Source organism: Puma concolor, chromosome C2, assembly GCF_028749965.1.
Source record: "Puma concolor isolate L17-30 chromosome C2, mPumCon1.1.hap2, whole genome shotgun sequence".
NCBI classification, from domain to species: Eukaryota; Metazoa; Chordata; class Mammalia; order Carnivora; family Felidae; genus Puma; species Puma concolor.
Window position 1 is genome coordinate 12,117,123 of NC_141675.1, and position 24,255 is coordinate 12,141,377.

Genomic DNA, 24,255 nt, shown 5'->3' on the forward strand with positions numbered 1-24,255 from the left:
GTAAGCTCAAAGAGCAGTTTCTGGTTTTCAGTCTAAGCATTCTGAATGGTATATATTTGCTGGTGGGGGAGAGGGAGAGGGGGGTGAGGGAGGGCTTCTTGCCCAGGTGTGTAAATTGACGTTTCTGCAATCCACTGTGGCCCAGCTGGTCTCGGTTTGTCTCGTACAGAGAGACGTATAATTTAGCAGTGGCTGACACTGGTCACTGATCCGAGCTGGAGTACACAAGGTTCGCTTATTACAATGCTAAAAACAAAAAGAAAATTCGCCAGAGCGTAAATACACGTCCTTCGGTATTTTTTAAGTTTATTTGTATTATGAGAGAGAGATAGAGAGGAAGAGAGAGAATCCCAAGCAGGTTGTGCAGTCAGTGCAGAGCCCGATGTGGGATCAAACTCACAAACTGAGATCATGACCTGAGCCGAAGTCAACAGTCCAATGCTCAACCGACTGAGCCACCCGGGTGCCCAATGTCCTTCACTGGCTTTTGAATCAAGCTACCAAAGGTTAATTCCTGAAGTTCTTCTTTATGTTTCCATCACTAGATCTCAGTCCTTTTTCTGCTGAAACTGGATATAAGAGAGTAGACGGAGGAGAGGGTCTCAGGAACTTGATAAAATTTGTCTGGAGTGTCTTTACTGTTTCTAATGAGTCTAGTTGTAGGTATATTGGGAATAACCACTTCTTACTTGAGAGCAAAGATCTGCCCTGTCTTCACTGATAGGGACTTAAACTCTTGCTAGCCTGGAAAGAATTTACCTGCTAAGGGTGGATACGAGGCTCTGTGCAAAAATAAACCAGGACTTTTTTTTTTTTTAAGCCCGTTGAAATATCTAGATAACAAATGCAATTCCCTAATGTAGTTGTCATAAATATGCTTTGAAATGGCATGAACTGATTTTGCTCCTATCCTATCAACAGCCTAAGTTAAAAGCTCCTGAGGGAATTTAACTTTAACCATAAAGCTTGTTAGAAGGATGACAAAAAAGCCGCATCCACTGCTTAAATTTAAATTTACAATAGGAACATGGCCGCAACCCAACTTCATGGGCTGGCTGGAAGAACTGGAGTCTTGAGAAAATTGCAGCCTCAAGACCAAACAAATATCAGGCCTTTCTAATTCACCACCTCCTTTGGCTCACTAGCCCTTGGCCTTTCCCTTCTCCAAAGTGGAATTTTGCAGAGGCAAGAGAGGCTGAAATCCGATAGGGGAAAAGGGATTCGCTTGTAGAACTCTGAAATGTCAAGGCAGTACTGAATGAATGGGTAGCAGACGGAGCTCACGGCAGCGGCCCTAAAATAGGTTCCCTGAGCTGGTGGCCTGGAGCAGGCCACATATTTAGCTGAGGGCTTCTGGGGCCAGATCGGACGCTGTGAGGTGGTTACTCCCAAACGCCGGCCTCTGGAAAAGCCACGAGCCAAGGCTCACTCACCTGCCTTGCCTAGGAGAGCTGCTCTCTGCCTATTTCTCCCCAGGCAAGTCACCCACATTCCTGCACGCTGTTCCCCACCCCTTCCCAGCGAGGGCAGAGGGACCCCGGGCAAGGGTCAAGTCGTTGGCAAGAAGCCAGCCGCCCACCAAGTATTAATAGAGAGCCTTGGGCTGCAGGAGCCTGGCACTGGGGCCTCGGGTTGCAAAGTGAAAGGAGCGCCAGGAGCGTGTCCTCATCTCTCCCTCCGCCCTGGCGCGCGCCCAGCTGCCGCCGGGTGCACCTGCGGGGCCCCAAGGGGGGCGCTGCCTCAGCAACTGCAGCCGCTGCCTAGGCTGCGGGAGCCGCGCGGGGGACAACCCGGAGTCGGGGAGCAGCGATGAGCAGCGACTCGGACCGCGAGTGCCCGCTGGACGGTAACGACCGGCCTCCGCGTGGCTGCGATTTTAGCCCCTAACCGCTTCCCTCGCGGGCTTTTATCCCCGGGATTGCTGGGTGACCTGGGGATTGAGGAGGAGGGCTTACTTCTCTGCAAGGCGGCTGGGCTGGGTAGGAAGTCCCCATCTTCATGGGTTTTTTTTGCATCCTTTTCTGTACCTTTCAGGGTTAATTTTAGAATTTAAACAAGTTAAGTTTTATGCAGCGCAGAGGACTGCGCTCGCAACATAATGGGCACCGCGCAGGTTTGTGAAATGAAATGCGTGTCGGGGTTTCACTGCTTGGCGCGCTGCTGCGGGGATCCTTAGACCCCGTGAAAGTCCCTTTCCTGAAGGAAGACGATTTTGCTTCTACTTGGGACGTGCACAGCATCACCGCCGCCCTCCCACCTCCACCCTCCCACCTCCACCCTGCTACTCTTAGCAACTGGCCTGAAAAGAGGCTACCTTGATCTTAGAGAGTTGATGCCCTGATGCACTTGGGATGGGAGCCTGCGGGTGGGGGACTGGACGTTAGTTGTTTAGGGAAGGTGTTGGGCCGCAGAATTCCCCAAACTGATTTTATAACGCGGATGCCATTTAGTTCATCTGTAAAATAATGGTTACTGGCTTTTGCGAGGGAAGGGTCTTAGACTGCTTTGAACATGTGATGAAATATTCCGAACCCGTCTCCCATGGGGTTTCACCCATCTGTACACATTTGGATGTTTGCTAAAGATTTCAGGGTAGACTCCTTACCTACCTCCGTGAACCCTCCCCCGCCCCCTTGAAGATTCCCTGCTTTGAAAGGTCATTCCTATTGTTATTCAGGCATTTTCACTAACTAGTTAGTTGTTGACCTTTTAGGAGGAGCGCTCCTCCAGGAATAACTCCCCTTTGCATCAGTATCCTTTCGGGTTGTACTGAACGCGGCTTAATGAATCTGTGTTAAGTTGAAGCTCTCTGGGGGCTTGGGCACAACAGGTGCGTCAGATACCCTGGCTTGGGTTTCCCTGGGGATCATTTTCAGGGTGGGGAATTTTGCACAGTATTTGGCAAGACAAGAGCCATTGTACTACAAGAAATCTTCTTCGTTCATTCCTTTTATCCTCCCTAAAAAGTTCCCAGCATAACTGTCTTGATCCTATTCAAACAAAAAACATTTTTTTAAGTGGCATTGTTATTGTGTTTCATTATATGGTATGAAAAAACTAATGCTTATCAACTTCTGGAGCTTCTTGTAAAATTACTATTTTTGTGTTTCTAGGGTCAGCACACTCTGTACTTTAAGACATCTAGCTATTGGAGAACTGATTGAAAACTATAAAGTAGATTGTTGATCAGAAAAAAAAATTTCCCAGTTATATGGCAGGCTTCTTCATGTGAGGCAAGGATAAGCCGGATAATTGTATGGGACAACCTTAGCCCTGCACTGTTTTGTTTGTTTGGTTTTCTGTTTTTAATCGTAATTCTTTCAAAGCCATACACCCGTTAGAAGTCTGATAGGAACTTAAAAAAAAAAAAAGTATCTATTCTTCCTAAATTAAAGATGTGTCCTTGTAATTGGGCATGTCTTGTGATGACTTCAATAATTAGCCATGTTTGAATAGTGAAGTGTGAAGTTTAACCTGACATTTGAATTCTGGAGAATGCCAGAAGGCCCGGGCTGTGTGTCGGGTCGTCTTGGAACAGGTGATAAGGCGATATAGCATGTCTAATAGCAACCAATTGTGCCAAAAGTTGCCTATGACATCCTTAAAAAAGCACAGGATATATATGTCAAACTTAGTAAATTTCTAAGTATGTGTGACAAGATCGTGTAAGGTGACATTTGATGAGTATGTTAAATGATACGCCTTGTGTTAAACCCTCTTGCTGACTATCTGCTATAGCCCTATACATTATGGAAGAACATCACAGGGAATCCTGTTACAGATAAAGAATTCCTCATGCTTAAATACGGTTTATGATCTTGCCATAGCACATCCAATTAATTATATGATATGGAAAGTTTAATTCCCATTAACAATTAAGAATTCTTTGGACTCACATAATATTCCTCCCCCCAATCCGTGCTTTGAAATAATAACACAAACCTTCCACATAAATCGTCCTGCAAACTCATTCTTTTTATTTTATGCAGCTTTGATTCTTGTTGAAACACTTTTAAAATGGAAGCGAATTTCAAGTTTTAATGGGGAGGGGTAGATATTTTTTTCTCTTGAAAAGCTGACCTTTAAATACTGTTGTAAGTCTGGTATGTTGTAATAAGATTGAAACCGTGATATCCAGGAACAAAATTTTTCTGTAATTTGTCTGGTGCCCTCTTTATAACTCAAAGATAATGACAAAAGATACTGATTTCCCGCCGTGTTGTCATGTTGAATTACACTGCTTTGTTGCAAATCATAGTTAAGCTAACTTTTGATCTCCCCTCTGCCCTTGGCTTCCCCTGCTTTGTTATACATAGATGTTATGACAGTTTATGAATACCTAATTTGTAAGTGTCCCCTAATTGTTTTGCATAAGCATTTGAGGTGCTTTCAAGTGCGTGAAAGTTGAGTGTCTTTTGTTTATCTTTTTCTTTTCAGAGTTAGGTCCGGGAACAAGAACCTTTGTAAAGATCCATAGCCGCCCCCTTCCCTGCCTCGGCCTCTCGCCGCCATTTAAAAAGTCACCGCTCTTTGCGAAAGGAAGAATGAATGAATAGCCTTTAACCTGATATATTTATATACTTTGCAAAAACTATAATGTTGCTTCCACACTGTCCCGGGGAACAGGACGATATTGTTTTCTTTTTCATGACTCACTGCTGCTTCAGTTTTCTGAGAAGTGGGATCCTGGGCCTCTTTTTTTTCCAGGAGCACCACATTTCTCTTCCAAGTGGGCAAACTCCTCTTGGGTCTTGAAGGGGGAATCTTGACCTCACTTTTGAGATTTTCCCTTGCAGGCGTTCTGGTAACCTTGCTGAGTGTCCCTGTGACCCCATCCCCTCCCTGCTTTCCAGCCCTGCCATACTTCTCCTCTAGAAGTCTAAATCTCTTGATTCCAGTCTAAATCAGTATCTTTTGGTACACCCGTTCCATAGTGCAGAGGGTGGTAGCATGGAAATGGAAATGGTAAAACGCCTCAAAGAAAATAATACCTCAAAAATGGAACCCACGTTAAATTTATGCACAACACGCATGGATTCCGGCACAGTCCCTTTTTCTCCTCTCCCCACTTTCCTTTCACCTTGAGCTTCTCATGATCATGGAGAGACGGGATCTCCATGGTGTTTGCTTCTGTGCCCATTAAACTTCCTTTTGGATTATGAGGGACTGAGTATGTAAAACACCTATTATTTTGTCCCCTTGCGATCACCACATAGGTGAAGACATAAAGTTTTGCCGTCCTCCTGGGATCACATGTCCTATGTGCTCCTTTTTAACCATAGCCCCTCCCCTCCCCTCCCCTGTAAGTAACTACTACCCTGACTTGGGTAGTAATTACTGTCTTGCACTTTTTATAGTGTAACCATCTAATTATGCATTCCTGGACATAACAATTTAGTCTTACCCATTAAGAAAACCTGTGAGGGGCGCCTGGGTGGCGCAGTCGGTTGAGCGTCCGACTTCAGCCAGGTCACGATCTCGCGGTCTGTGAGTTCGAGCCCCGCGTCGGGCTCTGGGCTGATGGCTCAGAGCCTGGAGCCTGTTTCTGATTCTGTGTCTCCCTCTCTCTCTGCCCCTCCCCCGTTCATGCTCTGTCTCTCTCTGTCCCAAAAATAAATAAAAAACGTTGAAAAAAAAATTTTAAAAAGAAAACCTGTGATACGTCTTTTAATTTATAGGTTCACCCTCCTGTCCTTTTCCATTCTTATAGTTTATCTGTTAAAAAGCCTGGGTTATTGGCCTATAGACTTTTCCACAGTCTGGATTTTGCTGCTTTTGTGCTGGTGGTTCAGTGTTTTCCTTGAAGATCACTTTATTTTGAGCAACTATTTTATTTTATTTTATTTTATTTATTTTTTTTTTTAATTTTTTTTTTTAACGTTTATTATTTTTGGGACAGAGAGAGACAGAGCATGAACGGGGGAGGGGCAGAGAGAGAGGGAGACACAGAATCAGAAACAGGCTCCAGGCTCTGAGCCATCAGCCCAGAGCCCGACGCGGGGCTCGAACTCACGGAGCGCGAGATCGTGACCTGGCTGAAGTCGGACGCTTAACCGACTGCGCCACCCAGGCGCCCCTTGAGCAACTATTTTATACCACCCAGCCCTTCCTCCTTCTACATCTTCTGGGTTAAATTACATTTCTTAGTTTAATCTTTGACTTCTAGAAAGAGCCATGATGTCATTTTATCTACTAGGCTTTTTATTAGTAGGCAATAAAAGATTTTATTGAGCTATTATGCAGCCCTCATTTCTTACATTAATTTCTTAATTAATTTCAGTAAGTTGATTGAAAATTGATGCTCTCATTAACTAATTATTTCAAGTACTAGTAATTTGGGAGCATTATGGGCAGTCTCACAAACATATATGTATATATATGTATGTGTATATTATATATATATATTTTAATGTTTATTTGTTTTTGAGAGAGAGAGAGAGAGAGAGACAGAGCGTGAGAGAAGGAGGGGCAGAGAGAGAGGAAGACACAGAATTTGAAGCCGACTCCAGGTTCTGAGCTGTCAGCACAGAGCCCAATGCGAAGCTCGAACTCATGAGCCTTGAGATCATGACCTGAGCCGAAGTCGGACGCTTAACTGATTGAGCCACCAGACACCCCACAAACTTTTATATTTTAAGCCCTTTTTTGATCTGTTTTCAGAATTTTTCACATTTCTTCTATGTTATTTTTGGTTTCATAAGTAATATTCAGGCAATTATTTCTTCTTCCTACCGTTAGTAAGAGTAACATGTTGGAGTGTTTTCCACGTTTGGCAATAGAGTTTAGTTTGAAAAAATGTTTATGTTGGGTTGCTTAAATCGTAGTTGATTGCAGGATAGTTTGTACAGCAAGAACACATTTTGTTGAAAAATAATAATTCATTTATACATATGAAACCGGAGCTGAAAGAACTTACACTTGGGGATTAAAAGTAGTTGTATACAGGGGGCACCTGGGTGGCTCAGTCGGTTGAGCCACTGACTCTTGATTTCTGCTCAGGTCATGATCCCAGAGTCATGAGATCAAGCCCCATGTGGGGCTCCATGCTGAGTGTGGAGCTTGCTTTAGATTCTCTCTTTCTCTCCCTCTAGCCCTCTACCCTACTTTCCCTCTCCCTCTTTCTAAAATATAAAATAAAATAAAATAAAATAAAATAAAATAAAATAAAATAAAAACAATAGTTGTATACAGTTGGGCAGGTAATGAATTTTTCCTTTGGTTCTTCTGCTTGTCTGTATTTTCTGAAGAGCATCTTCATTGCTTCTGACAGACAGAAAGAAAAAATAATAATTTAATAGGGAAGTGGGCTGGGAATGGGGTTTTTGTTTTGCTTACATGTTTTTCTCATTCATTTTAGGCCAGGCTTTCCAGTTGTATTTGTCTGGCTTGCTTTTTGTTTTCTTACACAAGCATGATTGTCATTTCTATTGTTCAAACAAATCCTTATATTGGAATCTAAATGTGTTCTTATTAATCCCAAGTTACTGAATATTCAAGTTGTTTCAACTTTTTTTTTTTTTTTATCACAAATATGATAGAAGAGAAATAATTGGCCGGAAATTAAGTAAAAATATAGAAGCAAAAGAAAAAAGAAAGGGAACTCTACAAATCTACCAAAGGATTAGCAATGTTTTAAGGCATAATATAGAGTTGAAAATTTGCATAGAAATGCATCAGGATTAGCAATTCTTGAAAATCCAATAGGCAGAAATACTTATTTTTTTTTTTTTTACAAATCATCATCCTGACTAATTTGCACTTGGTTATGGCAGTGATGGGGAAGGACAGGGTTTGAGCTTTGCTTTTTATAGACCAAAACTTAGTTTCTGACTCTAATAACAGGCCCCTTTCAGGGCAACTTAATTTATAGATTCCCCAGTACAATGGAGATGTTAACAAATAACATTACTAACCTCATGGGGTTTTGTGAGAATGTACGTAAAGTACCTGGCATGTTTAAAATTAGTATGTCCTGTCTTCCTCCCTCATTGAACGTTCACCATATTGAAGTGTATGGATAAATATGCATGGAATTCTATGGGGAGTATGTTTTAAAATAAGATATAGCTTAGATAGAACCTTCAAAGCAAATAACAAATGCACTGTGGTATAAAGAAAGAAGACCTTGATCTTTATCACTCCTAATAGAGTAATTGAAAAAGGGACAGTGGTATATATATATACGTGTGTGTGTGTGTGTGTGTGTGTGTGTGTGTGTGTGTGTATATATAAAATTTATTATATTATAATAATTATAATTATATATATATAATTTTTTAAAGGTTTATTTTTGAGAGAGTGTGTGTGCATGCAAGTGGGGGAGGGACAGAGAGAGAGAGGGATCTAAAGCAGGAGGCTCTGCTGTGACAGTGTAGAGCCTGATTTGAGACTCAAACTCACAAACTCTGATATGACCTGAGCCGAAGTCAGCTCAACCAACTGAGCCATCCAAGCTCCCAGGACAGTGATTTTTTAAATAGTCTTCCTGGGGCGCCTGGGTGGCTCAGTCGGTTAAGCGGCCGACTTGAGCTCAGGTCACGATCTCGCGGTCTGTGAGTTCAAGCCCCGTGTCGGGCTCTGGGCTGATGGCTCAGAGCCTGGAGCCTGCTTCCGATTCTGTGTCTCCCTCTCTCTCTGCCCCTCCCCCGTTCATGCTCTGTCTCTCTCTGTCTCAAAAATAAATAAAACGTTAAAAAAAATTAAAAAAAAAATAGTCTTCCTACTCAGAACTGAAACAGCAGAGATAGAGAATACAATAGAAAAATATGGGAGACAGATTTTTGTTTTTTGTTTTTTGTTTTTTTACCACTGATTACATTATGATCATTGAGCTCAACATTTTCCTGGGTCTGTGCAAGGACAGAGCCTTTGGTGGATTTAGAGAACTAAAGTCGGTTTGCTTCCATTGCCATCACTGCTGTAAGGGCCATCCCTTCAACAGAAGTTGCATATTTGAACATGAAATGAATCAGAGACCTCCAATGTGGGTTTTCACCTGATACTCCTTTTATGAACAATACATCACAAAATTCTCATGCAATGGAGTTATACAGAGCAGGTTTTTTCCCTGCCTTAGCTGAGCTTCATTTTAAGTCCTACATATGGTTTACATACTTAAAGTTGTCTTGTCTATGGCCTCTGTGGTTGGGGCCCTTTGAGCTGGGGATAAATCCCAACAAGTGTTGGTCCCAACTCAAGAGGGCACCATGGAATGCATCTTTGCTGTTCTCTTTTTGTTTCTTATTGTTGGTGGAATGGTTAAATTTTGTAGACTAAGACTTGAAAACATGTGGATTTGGGTGAGCAAATAGGATATTTAGAGTTGAAGGATTTAGATCAGTGGGATATCAGCTGTCTATTTTACAGGTGGCTGTCTCACTGATAATCTCTTTAAAAGGCATACACTTGAAATTTGTATTAAAAGAAACTTTTAAGATTTACAATAGCATCAAAAAGAATGCATAAAGATAAGCCTAACCAGGGAGGTAAAAAGTTTTTACACTGAAAACTGCAAACATTACTGAAAGAAATTAAAGATGACACAAATAAATGAAAAGGCATACCGTGTTCCTTGATATGGTTAAGATGTCTATACTATCCAAAGTGAACTATAGATTCAAAACAATGCTCATCAAAATTCCAAGAATATTTTCTGCAGAAACAAACAAACAAACAAAATCTTAAAATTCATATAGAATCTCAAGGGACCCTAAATAGCCAACACAATTTTGAAAAGTAGCAAACTGGGAGGACTCAGACTTCCTGATTTCAAAACATATTGCAAAGTCATACTTATTGAAACAGTGTGGTACTTACATAAAGAAGGATACATAGACCAATGGATTAGAATACAGAGCCACGAGATAAGCCCCTATGTATGTCGTCAAATGATTTGCAACAAGGGTGACAAGACCACTCAATGGGGAAAGGACAATGTCTTCAACAAATGGTGTTGAGAAAACTGTATATCCATATGCAAAAGAATAAAGTTGGATCCTTACTTTATACACTACACAAAATTGACTGAAAAATGGATTGAAAGCCTGAACTGAAGACCCAAAACTACAAAATTCCTGGGAGGAAACATAGGAGAAATCCTTACAATGTTTGATTTGGCAATGGTTTCCTGGATATGACACAAAAAGCAGAGGCAACAAAAGCAAAAATAGACAAGTAAGACTCCATTAATCTAAAATACCTTTGTGCATCAGAGGACACAAACAACAGAATGGAAAAATATCCTGTGAAATGGGAGAAAATATTTGCAGATCCTGTATCTGATAAGGAGTTAATATATAGACTATATAAAGAACTACAACTCAATTACAAAAAATCAAATAAGTCAGTTAAAACTTAGGCCAAAGACTTGAACAAATACTTCTTCAAAGATGACACACAAATGACCAAAAAGTCTATGAAAAGATGCTCGGCATCATGAATCATCAGAGAAATGCAAACCAAAACCACAATGAGCGATCACCCACACTCACTGGGATGACTACTATTAGAAAATAAAAATAAAATGGAAAATAACAAGTGTTGGAAGGATGTGGAGAAATTGGAACTCTTGTAGGCTATTGGCAGGATTGTGGAATGGGGCAACTGGTACGAAAAACAGTAGAGAGGTTCCTCAACGAAGTAAAAATAGAACTATTATGTTATCCAGAATTCCTATTTCTGGACCAATATCCAAAAGAACTGAAAACATGGTCTTAAAAAGATACTTGTGCACCTGCATTCACAGCAGCACTGTTCACAATAGCCAAGAGGTACAAGCAACCCAAATGTCCATCAATGGATGAGTAGACAGACAAAATGTAGTTTATACACACAATACAATATTATTCAGACTTAAAAAGGATAGAAATACCGTCACTGGCTACCACATGGATGCACCTTGAGGACATGGTGTTAAATGAAATAAGCCAGACATAAAATTTTATGATCGGACAAATACTGTATGATCCCACTTAAATGAGGTAATGAAAGTAATCAGATTCATAAAACCTAAAGTAGAATGGTGGTTACCAAGGTGTGGGGGAATCCAGGGAGAAGGAAAAGTCTTTACTTGTTATAGAGTTTCAGTTTTGCAAGATGAAAAAGTTCTGGAGATCTGTTTCACACCAATATGAATACAGTATACTTCAACAGAGTGAGTTGCACACTTAAAAATAGTTAAAATGGTAAATTTTATCTTATGTGCTTTTTACCGCAATAAAAAAAAAGAACACCTAATTTAAAAGCAAAGGAAGCAGGCTTTTAAGAATAGAAAAATTTGTGAAATAATTTTAAAACTTACTTGCCTCCCTCAACAGATTTAACCGTCTTTTGTGTATATTGGCATTGCCATTGGGAGGCCAGAATAATACAGCATTTCTAAGAGTTGAGATGTATCCGCCATATTTGTCATTGAATGATGGGCAGATTGCTGTTTTTGAATTCTTGTAACTTTTATACTGTTTGTCTCCTTCATCATGATCTCCCATGAGTGTCAGAGAAAGAGTAATTTCTTTCTTCTCATAAATCCTAGTAGCGTCTTTAGCCGCCACTTGACACATTTCCTCCAATTTATTGCTTTCGACAACTTTGGCTATTGTCCCATATTCCTGGTTTTCTAGCCCACGAAAGGTTGGTATCGCACCCGATGTAAGGCTGATTGCCTCCGGATGAAATGTGAATAGGTTTATACAAGAGGAGGTCTAAGTATCTACTACACTAACATTTTTCTACTTATTTATTTTGCACTCCTTTGTATTTTTGTGTGCGTTCTGGATATTTGATGTTGCCAGATAAGACGCTTCCTAACAGAGTGTATGTAGGTGAAAACGTATTTTTATGTACACATATGCATGCATAATTACAGTTCACGCTCATGATTTGGAGAAACCAGTAACGTTTTATTGCTCAAGAGGTACACATGTAAACAGGTTTGGCAAGTAAGTCCCGGCTTAAAGGAAAATTATAGCTTTCTACTCACTGAACTGTACTGGGAGCATGATAGATCCCTCACCCTTCTGGAGGGGACAATGCCTGCATATGCTCTCCTAGCTTGCTCTGTTTCTATCGCTCACATAGGCAGTGCTACTAAGAAGTCCATAGCAGAGCCTACAGAAGGGTGCGCTCTTTTATGCTGCCCATGATTTTTTAAAAGCTTTATCGAGGTATGGCTTACATATCATAAAATTCACCTGTTTGAATGTGCAATTCAATTTTTAGCAAATTTACAGAGTTGTGCAATGCTCAGCACAGTCCAATTTTAGAGCATCCCCATGCATATGATATTTCAAAAAAATATTACCCTGCTTCTTTTTCCTGCTGTTTCTGAGTACCTGCTCTTTTCTGCAAATAGCTGTCTGCTTAAGAGGGAGTATGATCCTTACAGGTAGAATGCAAAGAGAAAGATAATTACTATTTAGATTCCAGTGGCCAAAATAAGAGTTTCAAAGGAAAACAATAGTTTTATAACTCAGGCTATTGCCTTGATATAGGGCTCCCTAAATTCCTTTATTTCCCCTTTAACATGACCTACTAGGCCTGGAAGACAAAATCGTGGAGGTATCGCACAGAGAAGATACCTTTGTGTACCTTCAAAGCTAAGATCAAAAAAGGAATATTTAAAGTAAGAAAAGTCAGTGTAGAATCTCCACTCCTGATATGAGGTGATAATGGGGAGGGAAAAAGAGATTGAAGCAAGGGAAGCAAATGTTGAAAGACATAGCATCTATTCCTTATTACTTGGGATCAAAGCCAAGGAGCAGGGAGGGGCATAGATCATTTATATGGTAGGTTTATGGAAACACGGCCAACGACAGAAATCTTTACCAACTGCTCTTGGGGAAGGCTGCCTTGCAATCTCTTCAACGCAAAAGGGATGGCTCACTGAAATTGGACAAGGAGGGAGAGGCTTGATTTAGCCTTTGAAGGGGCGGAGGTAACTCAGAAAGACCCTCTTGTCCTCAGAGGAAGGTAGTTGAACCAAGTACCCTTGATCCTCCCAAGGGTCCCTCTCTGATGAAGATGAAATCATAGGACGATCTCTGTTGGGGAGGTTATGGAGGATGTGGCATAAATCCAGAGGGTCTATACCAGCATTGACAGCCAAGGCGAGGTGACCTTAGTCATGGAGCACCTCCCCTATCTAACCAACGGAGAGAGAGAGAGAGAGAAAGACCATGAATATTCCTCAGCTGTGACTGCCAGGTGAGAAAGGGTGTACAAAGTAAGATTTCCCAGAGACAAGGGTGCTAGTGGAGACTATACTGATCCAAGGCCCCTACCGGTCTCCCTCCATCTTGAAGTTGGATAACTTGCTTTTCTGCTTATGTGCCTACAAGCCATCATGAAGAGTATTAGGAGAAGGGGAAATGGAGATCTAAGAGATGGAGCATTTTTACACAGTAAAACTGAGCACTGTCTAAAGAGACTGTTGAACTTATTACATATGACCAAATTTTAACCAGATTGGGCTAAATAAGGTACATTTTGTTACCTCTTTTTGGCAATGGGGACTCAGGGGGAAGACAAAATTAATTAGAGACCAAAATATATTTATATTTTCTCAGTATACCTGTGTGTCATAAACAACCTTGGTGCCACAAACAACCTTGAAACAAATGAAATTGGCTGCTTCAGCCACTGCCATTGACACCAGCCCCGTCTTTGCGGAGTGCAGTTGCCAAGGGTGAACATGCACAAAGCTGGGCCTCAGGTCTGCTGATGGAGCTCCCGTGGTAAGTGAGGCTTAGCGGCAAAGTCCTCCATTTTTTTTAAGAGGGAAAAACAATGGGTATCGAATGTCAGTCAAGTCACATTGTAATTCAAAGCTGAAGTGTCACTTCATTCATTCATGCCTACAACTCGTAAAAGCAAAATAATATAGAGAGACTTTTGCCAAGAAACAGCTTTGCTGAGCCTCAAGTGGTCCCCGTGGCCCTAAAGACCACATTCTTCATCATTTCCTCCAGTGAGCCGCCATCATGGGGTCCTGACACGTTTTAGGAATTCACAGTAGTGCAGACCATTGATGAAGACTCTTAGCAATTCTGGGATGTGATTTGTGTTCATTATGTGAATGGGATTTTAACTGAAAAATGGGCTTTCGCCATAGAATCACGGACAGTTAGAGTGGCCAGGCATCTTGTAGAGGGTCATTTAACTGACGGCATCATTTAACCAGAGAGGAAAGTACTATTTGCAGTCAAAGAACTATGTAGGGCTAGAGTCGGGCTGGGCTCTCCCATCCCAAGTTCTATAATGTTCTGTCCATGCCTATTGTCAGAGCAGATAATGAAAAGTAAGAAATCAACCCTGTAAAATACAGATTAAATCACCGTTAAATTTTATGTTAGTTTCCACCAGCATCTGAAGTACAGTGCTAAGAATTTCAGCATTCAGGAGCTTCTTAATGGGAAATATTATAGAGCAGCTATCTAAATATTCAAATCTGTTTTGATGATTAAGCTGCAGCATTGGCAAATTTTAAATTTCCACACTCCAATTTTGCCTATTAAATATATTGCTAAGTCCTTTTGTTTGAGTTTCTTGCTGATAAGACTATTCCCAATTCAGCACTCTGGATATTGTGTTGTTTGATCTCCTAATGCTTTGCATTGGCTTTCAAAATCAATGGAGATTTAGTTGGTATTTTATGACATATCTTATCTGTTCTTTCAAATGCTATGTGGGCCAAAAAATATATCCAGGGAACATATTTTCTTCATATGCACTTTCATCATGGTTTATTCTGTTATGCCATCAGCTCAGTTTTGTTTCAGTACCTAATTTGTATGAAGCAATGATAGAGAAGAAAGAAAATCCATAAAAAATTGAATTTCCTGATACTTGTTGGTGGCCTTATTTTTCAAGTTGATGGCACAACAAAAGAGAATTTCAGAAAGTAATTGTGGAACATACGTATGATGACAGTTTTGTCCAGAAGTGTTCAATACAATATGTCAGTTTAGCAGTTAATTGTTCTTTTATTGTTTCACGTGTATGCATCCAGTCTCCCTGGTGAGAGAGGCAGCATGGTTTCGTGAAAAGAGAAGAGACATTGCAATCAATCATAGTTTGAATATCAGCTCTGCTATTTACTATACCAGCTATGTGACCTCCCCAAAGTTAATGAACTTCTCTGATCCTCATTTTCATATTTGTACAGTTGGGCACGATAACTTGCCACACAAGATGTCATAAAGAGTTGCGTAAACACGTGTTAACGTCCAGTGCGGTGTCTGTCTGGGCCACGGGCGTTCAAAACATGGTAATCATTTGTCTTGATTTGAGTTTTTCAGAAGCAGACCTAAGTCAAGGGTAAAAGAGTAAGTAGTTACTTTGGAAGGTGGTTTCAGAGCTAGCCAACAGAGAATACATGATAAAGCAAAGTAGCCCTGTGCGTAATTGAAGCTTAATTCTACTGGGGAACTCGGGGTGTTAGTGAAGAATACACACCTCAGAGTCATCCCCTATGAAAGACAAACGAGCTGGATATTTAGACATTAATTTCTATGGGTGATTGGTGGCAGATGCTGAGGTATGGGTATTCGTTTTTCAGAACTTCAGGCTTGCCACATAAGTGGGCAGAGAAGGTTTTGCCAAGATAGGCTGCAGGCAGAGGGATAAAGACAGTTGACTTGGAAGGGATTGCTTGAGCACAGGTCCGCCCCTGAAGAACCACTCTACTCCATTTTGGTTAACTATCACTCCATTTCCTTAGTGAAGAATTTTGTTTTCCTAGTTCCCTATCGTTGGTATGCTGAAACCACTTCCTACCAGCTCGTGAGAGTGTTAAATATTCAGAAATGTTGTAAGCGAATTATCAGATTGTTAGTATCTTGAGATTAGCCTGACGGGAGTCTTCACACCAGGAAACTAGACAAGTGCTGTCAGTCAGGGCCTTTTTCTTCAGAAACCAGTTTACTGGCGCACCACTGTCCCCGTCCCTCTTCTCCCAGTGGATGGAGAATAGGAGTCACGTGCAGAGGCTCAGGAGTCAGACCTGAGTTCAAGTCTGAGCTCTGAAACCTTTTGGCTGTGCAGCTATGGGCAAGTTACCCAACTTCTGTGATCCTCAGCGTCCTTGCCTATAAAACAGCATGTGTGTAACTTGTATGGGTAGGGTGAAGATGAGGCACAATTACATATTGTGCGTAAGGAGTACTCTGGCATAACGTGCTTATTATCGAAATTAAACCTTACCCAATTATGGGAGAGGCTGAGGAAGAAAAATTCCGTGAAGAGGCAAGAGGGTTTCTCTGGAAATCAGATAAAAGTCAAGTCACTAACCAGCCCCCCTGAAGCACTGGCAAGAGAGGGCAAGTTAGAGCTTATAGCGGAGCCTGGGAACGCAGGTGGGTACAGTTGCCAAAGTGTGACCGTGCACGGAGCTGGAGAAAGAAAGCTGTTTCTCTGTGTAGCTTCCATCCCTGAGAATCAACAAGCAAGCATTCAGATGAGAAGAGAAGAGACAAGGACAAGCCAATATGTGCTGGGATGTCGGCAACCACTCACCACGGTATCTGACATCGAAGACTGTCCGAGAGGCCGGGCCACTGCTTCTCTTCTGTCTGAGCGCAGATCCAAGAGCCGCAGAGAATAATGGATTAGGAGACCACCCCAGCAGGCAGAATCAGAACCCCGTGCAACAGGCGCAATATGTCCTTGGCTAGATTTCAGAACTGCTGTGGACCAGTGGCTGGCTCTGTGCCTTCTGTTCTTTCCTGGGAGTGTCTATGGTGGTAATCGTATTCTTGCTATTTTATGTTGAGTGTGGTGTCTGAGACTCCGTGTGTTTAGTTTATGGGTCCCTGAACCAAGAGCAGCTGCAACTGAATAGCCTTTTATGTTTGTAGACTTGACACAAATCAGAAGCGATCCTGGACTACAAGCCTGTTTCTATAATAGGACAAGATTTGGGCAGGTTTGGGGATGGGAATAAGTGTATTTTGTGGGTGTAAGGAGTATGAATAATTTTTGGTAAGAGGGTAGACTCTAGTAGATTGAAAAAAAAAATGGCTTCACGTTCCTTTATTCCTTCCTAGCATTCGTATCACTTTGCAATGTGACATTGCCTTCTGTCGTCAAGAGGTGAGCTTTTTTTCTGTATCTTTGAATCCGCTTGTTCTGGTGACTTGCTTTGATCAACACAATGTGGCAGAGGTGATGTTGTGTGACATACAATCCAAGGCCTCAAGAGGCTTTGTAGCTCTTGCTTTCACTATCTTCCAACCTACTGTCACCTTGTGAGGAATATCAGTCTAATCTCTTTGAAAATGAAAGCCTATGTCGAGAGAGAGGTCCAGCTATCCTGGGCTTTCCAGATGGGCTCAACTCCCAGCCAATGCACAAGCTGATCCAGTTGTGTGAGTAAGCCCAGGCAAGACCAGCAGAATCACCCAGACAAGCCACAGCATCACGAGAAACAATACATCATTGTTGTTTTAAACTTCTAAGGCTTGGGGTCATTTGTTACACAACTGTAGATAACCGATACCTCCTCCCAATAAATTATTTTTGTGTTTCACTTAACCAGAGTGAGTTTTAGTTGTTTGTATCTTCACAGGGCTGCTGTGTGGGATAAATATGCTATTATTTGTAAAGGACTTAACCCAAACCTGGCACATAGGAAGTGCTAGATAAATGGTAGCTACTATTCTATGAAATAAGTTCCAGATGTTTATGAGAAGTGAAGTATGGACAGCCCTTACAGGCTCTGGTAGACCTATAGAAGGAGGTACCTGACCATCAAACAATATGTGTGCCCCTAAATCTCAATTTTCTCAAAGTCAAAATGAGGATATTTGCTAAATGATCTATAAGTGATGGTCAGGCTCTAAGATCCCATGTTCCTATGCAAGATTGGCCCCAAACCCACTTTGGCACATATTCTAGATGGACCCAAATTCAAGCCTCACTGGGTCTCAGCTGTGGACGCACCCATGCCAATGTCTTTATGATCTGTTATGCAGTGTCCTACGGGCACTTCATTTGTCAACATCAGAGCAGCGATGAGATGTGTGGGCATCCCCCTGGGCAGCCATGTTTGCCACTTCAGGGGCACCATCTACAATGTAGTTTATGTGACTGTGGTGGCTCCCAAGAAGGTTAAATTTTTTAGAATATTTTCTCTGATTTTATATGGGGTAAGGCTGATTCTGTGTAGCATAAAGGATGAGAAGGAAGGTGCTGGGGGCAGCCTCACCTTCTTTTCTACTTCACTGAGCAGTTCAACCCTGTCCCTACGTTTGCATACTCTGCTCGGCAATGTGTTCACCCTGCAAGGGCCAGAGTCCTCTCTCCTTAGGAGGCAGCTTAGATCATCTGATTTTCCTTAAAGATGCTTCTTGGAAAGGTCTTACTGCCATTCCAACAGCTTCGTGGTATGTTCCTTCCAATCACTTGTAATAGCCTCCATAAAGGAGTTTTGCTAAGTACAGTTTTCTGCATTCGAGGTCGGCCTCATGTGAATGTCACAGCATGTGTGTTGAGGTGCTAAGGAGCTGAGAGTTACTGTCTCTGGTCATCTAGAAGATGATCTGCCAAAGGCCTAGGCTAGAAGGCAGAAGAACCCTGGGCACAGATGAGCTTCACATCGGAGTTAATCAACAGATCATGCAAATGAGGCACCCATTTATAGCATTTATTTAAATTTTCATTTAAATTGCTGGTTAAATGGAATACATTTAAAATTCTGAAGTCAACACTTGAGCAAATTGGTTTTAAAACTATATATTAAATTGCCGCACATTGCAATTTAATGCATAGTTCCAAGATAATTGCTTATTGCTTTAGGAGTACAAAATATATGTCCAAATTGTTTAGTGTGGCTGATGAGACACAAGAAGCAGTATTTTCTCGTTTGCCTTTTCTTAAAAAAAAGAAAGGTAGAGTGTGGTAATTATCAACGTTATGTCGGACTGAACTCAGGGTATCTGGCTTTGAATTCTGCCTCTACCACTTATTAGCTGTCTGATTTGGGCAGTCCTCTTAATTCCCTCTGGCCTCAGTTACTCTATCTGTGAAATGGAGTTAATAAAGATATTTTCATCATAGGCTTATTGGGAGGATTACATGAAGTGATCTGTACAAGGTGCCTGGCTCAGTACCTGATCCGTTAAAAATATCCGGTGAATCTTAACTCCTGTTTTTTTTTTTTTAAATAAGAGCCATTATATTTTTATTTCCTGTATGGCATCTACTACTAGAAAAGATAAATCACACAGGTGGCATCATCTGTGGCTTGCGTTATATTTCTTTTCGGCAGTATCGTTCTGAACTCTTTGCAAAGACAGTACTCTACTTGTTGACCTCAATCATCCAGACTTGTTCTTGAGAGGGATATTTTTAAAGAGAGAAAAAAAAAAACCCCACCATATTTGCTTTCTGACAGTATCTGGGTGATCCCTAAATTTTGGAGAAAAAGATAAAAAGAGATGAGGAATTCTGAGGGTCCGTAGAGTATACTAAGGTGTGTCTAATTGGATTTAACTTTCCTTACTTGGAAATGGCTACAGAAACCAAATTATTCAGAGTATGAGTTATGGTTCTCTGGTGTCACAGAAAACAGGATGAGTCTAGCTCACTTTTAGGGGGAATTCAGTGGAAGGATCTTGGAATTCACTGATTTGGAGAGAGAGGTAAATAATTAGACCTTTGAAAAGATAGGAGCCCAGACAACTCTGGAGATTGGAAATACTTGGTACCTGGAGATATCCACCAAAGAGCATACCCTTAATTGACAATCATGCCAAGACTGGGGGTGGGTGGGAGGGTCGTTCCAGTTGGGATGCTGGTTAAGCCCCAAATGCCCTAAGCAAACAAGGAAACTAAAAATGGGCATTCTCGCTACTTAGCCTTATGTCAACAAGGCTAATTTGCAGACACAGCAGTGAGTTAAATCTCAGGTTTCACAAATATATGTAGACAAGAAGCAACATGGAGAGTCAAGGAGGACAAAGAGCCAAATGGCACAGGGTGAAAAATGACTACGAGGGTGGCAGTGGCTAATGAAGGAGAGGGACACACAGTGAGTAGTGTTCCTAGTGTACATATTGCACCTTGGTCCCAGAGTTGCCACTGAGCCAGATGAAAGCGTCTCTTCCATAGCCAAGTTCTCCAGTCTGGGGCTGGAGGATGGGGCTGAAATGTACTATGTGGATATAATAGATTCAATTTTCTCATAGAGCCTGACTACCTTCAAATCCTTGCAAGCTGAAATTGTACCCATCAGAAAAGTTCATAAGGCTTAGAGGTGGGATGGTGGGTGGGTGTGGGTGGTTTTTAGAGCTGCTTATCAATATGACAAGCTAAGATATACAGTAGCAGCACATACAGCTTGTCAAGTAATGTTTACTCAAGCGATAGAAATAAACGACTCTGGAAAACCTACTCTCTCGGAAATCTCAGAAGGTTACCTAATTCCTAGCCTCATGTCCAGTGAAAGAGGAAGGCATTTTTGAAATTAAAGTAAATTATCAATATCCATTATCAAAAAAATGGGTATAGAGATAATATACCTCAACATCATACAGCCATAAATGACAAGCCCACAGCTAATATCATCCTCAATGGTAAAAAGCTGAAAGTCTTTCTCCTAAGATCAGGAACAAGACAAGGATGCCCACTCTCACTGCTCTTAGTCAACATAGTATTGGAAATCCTAGCCAGACCAATTAGGCAAGAAAAAGAAATTAAAGGCATCCAAATGGAAAAAGAAGTCAAACTGTCACTATTTACAAATGACATGATGTTATAAATAGAAAACCCTAAGGGCTCCATCAAAAAATTGAGTTGTTAGAACAAATCAACAAATTTAGTAAAGTTGTAGGATACAAAATCAATACATAAAAATCTGCTGCATTTCTATACACTAATAATGTCCTCTCAGGAAGAGAAATAAAATAATTCTATTTGTTTTTATTTTGTTTAAAAAATTTTTTTAATGTTTATTTTTGAGAGACAGAGACAGAGTGTGAGTGGGGGAGGGGCAGAGAGAGAGAGAAAGACACAGAATCTGAAGAGGCTCCAGGCTCTGAGCTGTCAGCACAGAGCCCAATGCCAGGCTCGAACTCACAAGCCATGAGATCATGACCTGAGCCGAAGTCAGCTGTTTAACTGACTGAGCCACCCAGGCACCCCCAAAACAATTCTATTTGTAATTTCATCAAAAAGAATAAAAAACCAGGGATAAATTCAATCAAGCAGGTGAAAGACATATACATTGAAAACTACAAGACATGAAGGCAAGAAATTGAAGAAGACACAGAAAAATGGAAAGGTATTCCACATTCCTGGATTGGAAGAATTAATATTGTTAAAATGTCCATGCTACCCAAGACAATGTACAAATTCAATGCAATCACTATCAAAATCCAGTGGCATATTTCCAAAGAAATAGAACAAATAATCCTAAAATCTATGTGGAACCCCCCCACCCCATAACGCCAAAGCAGCTTTGAGAAATAAGAAGTTGGAGGCATCACACTCCATGATTTCAAACTATATTTCAAAGCTATAGTAATCAAAATAGTATACCATTGGCATTAAAACAGACACATAGATCAATGTAACAGAATAAAGCCCATAAATAAACACACATGTGGTCTATTAATTTGTGACAAAGGCATGAAGAATATACATTGGGGAAAGGGCAGTCCATTTAATGAATGGTGTTGGGAAAACTGAATAATCACATGCAAGAGAATGAAACTGGACTATCTTACACCATACACAAAAATTAACTCAAAATGGATTAAAAACCTGAACACAAGACCTGAAACCCGAGAGCTCCTAGAGGAAAACAAAGGCAGTAAGCTCCTTGACATAAGTCTTGGAGATGATTTTTTTTAGTCATCTGAAACCAAAAAGCAAGAGCAACCAAAGTAAATATAAATAACTGGGACTACATCATACAAGCTTCTGCATAGCAAAGGAAACCATCAACAAAATGAAAGAATAACCCACTGAATAGGAGAAAATATTTGCCGGTCATATGTCTGATAAGGAACTAATATCCAAAATACATAAAGAACTCATGGCTCATACAGAAGAACTCAAACAATCTGATTAAAAAATGGGCAGAAGATCTGAGTAGACATTTTCCCAAAGAAGACATGTAGATGTACATGCAAAGTACTTGTACATGTACAAGTACGTGAAAAGGAGCTCAACGTCATTAATCATCAGAGAAATGCAAATGACAATCACAGCGAGATACCCCCTCATACGTGTTAGAATGGCTAATATCAAAAAGACTAGAAATAACAAATGTTGGCAAAGATGTGGAGAAAAAGAAATGTTTGTGCACTGTTGGTGGGAATGTAAATTGGTGCAGCCACCGGGGAAAACAGTATGAAGATACCTCAAAAAATTAAAAATAGAATTATCATATGATCCAGCAGTTCCACTTTTGGGTATTTATCTGAAGAAAAGGAAAAAGATTTGCATCCCTATGTTTATTGCAGCATTATTTATAGTAGTCAAGATATGGAAGCAACCCAAATGTTCATCGATGGATGACTGAATAAAGAAATTGTGGTTATGTGTGTATACATATAGAGTGGAACATCCTTCAGCCCTAAAAAAGAATGAAAGCTTGCCGTTTGACGTGACATGGATGGACCTCAAGAGCATTATGCTAAGTGAAATAAGTCAGACAGAGAAAGGCAAATACTGTATGAGTTCTCTTAGATGTAGAATCTTAAGACGAAACAAAACAAAAAACCACCCATAAAGACGCAGACTCATAGATGCAGAGAACAGATGGGTGGTTGCCAGAGATGGGGAGTCAGGGTAGGAGAAATGGACGAAGGGGGTCAAAAGGCAAAAAGAAAACAAACCGAAACAAATACATAACAACAACTAAGGCCTGTCTGAGTAGCCGAACAGCCTGGGCTGCTGTTTACAGTTGCGCAGGTTGTACACTGCACACTCTATGGGGCACCATTTATACCACTGTCTAGAAGAAAAATAAAATTATAAGTGAATAAATAAATACATAAATAGGGTTTATGGGACACCATGCATTTACTGGCTATTGGTGGGGCTCTGACAGCTATTTTTTTGGGGGGTGCTTTAGACTCCCTTGTGAGGAACTTGTCCTCTCAGAAAATGGATGGTGTTTAAGCACCCACCTCTTTTGTTGAAGGGGATGCCTTTGTGTTTCAACAGAATCTGAATCATTTGACTAGCATCCGAGATGCTAACACAACAGGATCTCATAAAACAAAACCCTAGGTGATGGGAACATGTCACCTCCAAAAAATGTTATATGTTCGCCAGTGCTTTGCAAGAGAGGAACTGATGCATGGATGCACAAAATGATTTTTTTTCTCGCCTTATTCTGTCACCTTACCATCCAAAGATCATTAGAACACAGATTTCCTGGAGAATAGGAAACTATCCTGTCTTTGGACAGCTTTAGGACTCATTAGAAAGACACAGGATTCCTGGCTTCAAGTTTACAGCAGCACTATTATGGGGAGACGTTAAAATAAATACAAACCTACCATTCTGTCCACTGCCTAGTTCATGTTCTCCCTCTCCCTGGCCTGGATTATCACCATCCTATCTCCCCACCTCCGATTCTTGATCTGCCATCTGACCTCTACACCTGTTAAATCTTTCTAAAGCCCTCTTCTTATCCTGTCATAGTTCACAACGGCTTCCTACCGCCCACCAAGTAACACCTAAATTCTTTCTATTCAAGTTACTGCAAGATCAGTCCCCATGCCACCCTCCCAACACCCACTTCTCCCATTTATAGATCTTGCCTCTTGGACAAACAAATTGTTGGGATTTCCTGGACACCAACAAACACATTCATTGGTTTTTGGTTTTTGGTTTTTACCTGGTTCGCGTTGCCTTTTTATCGTGAATGTTTTTGCCATGACGTTTGTTTCTACCCCATCACAACCAATTCGTACTAATGAGAAATAAATCTTGATTCCCCAAGCCTGCCCCGCCACATTCGTGACTAACTTGCCATTTTTCAGTGGTCCCCATATCAGCGCAGGGCTCCACCGTTCGCCAAACCCAAGAGTCACCTTAGATCCTATTGTTTTATTTACCCTCTACGTTCAGTTCCCCAGCAAGTCCTCTTGGCTTTCCCACCAAAATGTCTCCCGTAGCGCAGCACTCCTCTGCATCTCCACTGCTACCTTCACATCAAAGCTTCAGTTCTCTGTTGCCTGGACCTTCCACAGGATTTCCTCAGTAATCTACGTCCACATGCGCCTCTGCGTGGAATCAGACTAATCT

The 24,255-nt window shown here is 41.1% G+C and overlaps 1 protein-coding gene across 1 annotated transcript in view; it reads left to right on the forward strand.

The window, feature by feature from the left end:
* Positions 1 to 1,440: 1,440 nt before the first annotated feature.
* The window catches only part of GADL1 (GAD like acidic amino acid decarboxylase 1), a 172,558-nt gene continuing 149,743 nt past the window's right edge, over positions 1,441 to 24,255 (forward strand). The window contains exon 1 of the mRNA XM_025913288.2: positions 1,441 to 1,846. Coding sequence (XP_025769073.2) covers positions 1,810 to 1,846 — 37 coding nt within the window. The 5' untranslated portion in view covers positions 1,441 to 1,809. The remainder of the gene's footprint in view (positions 1,847 to 24,255) is intronic.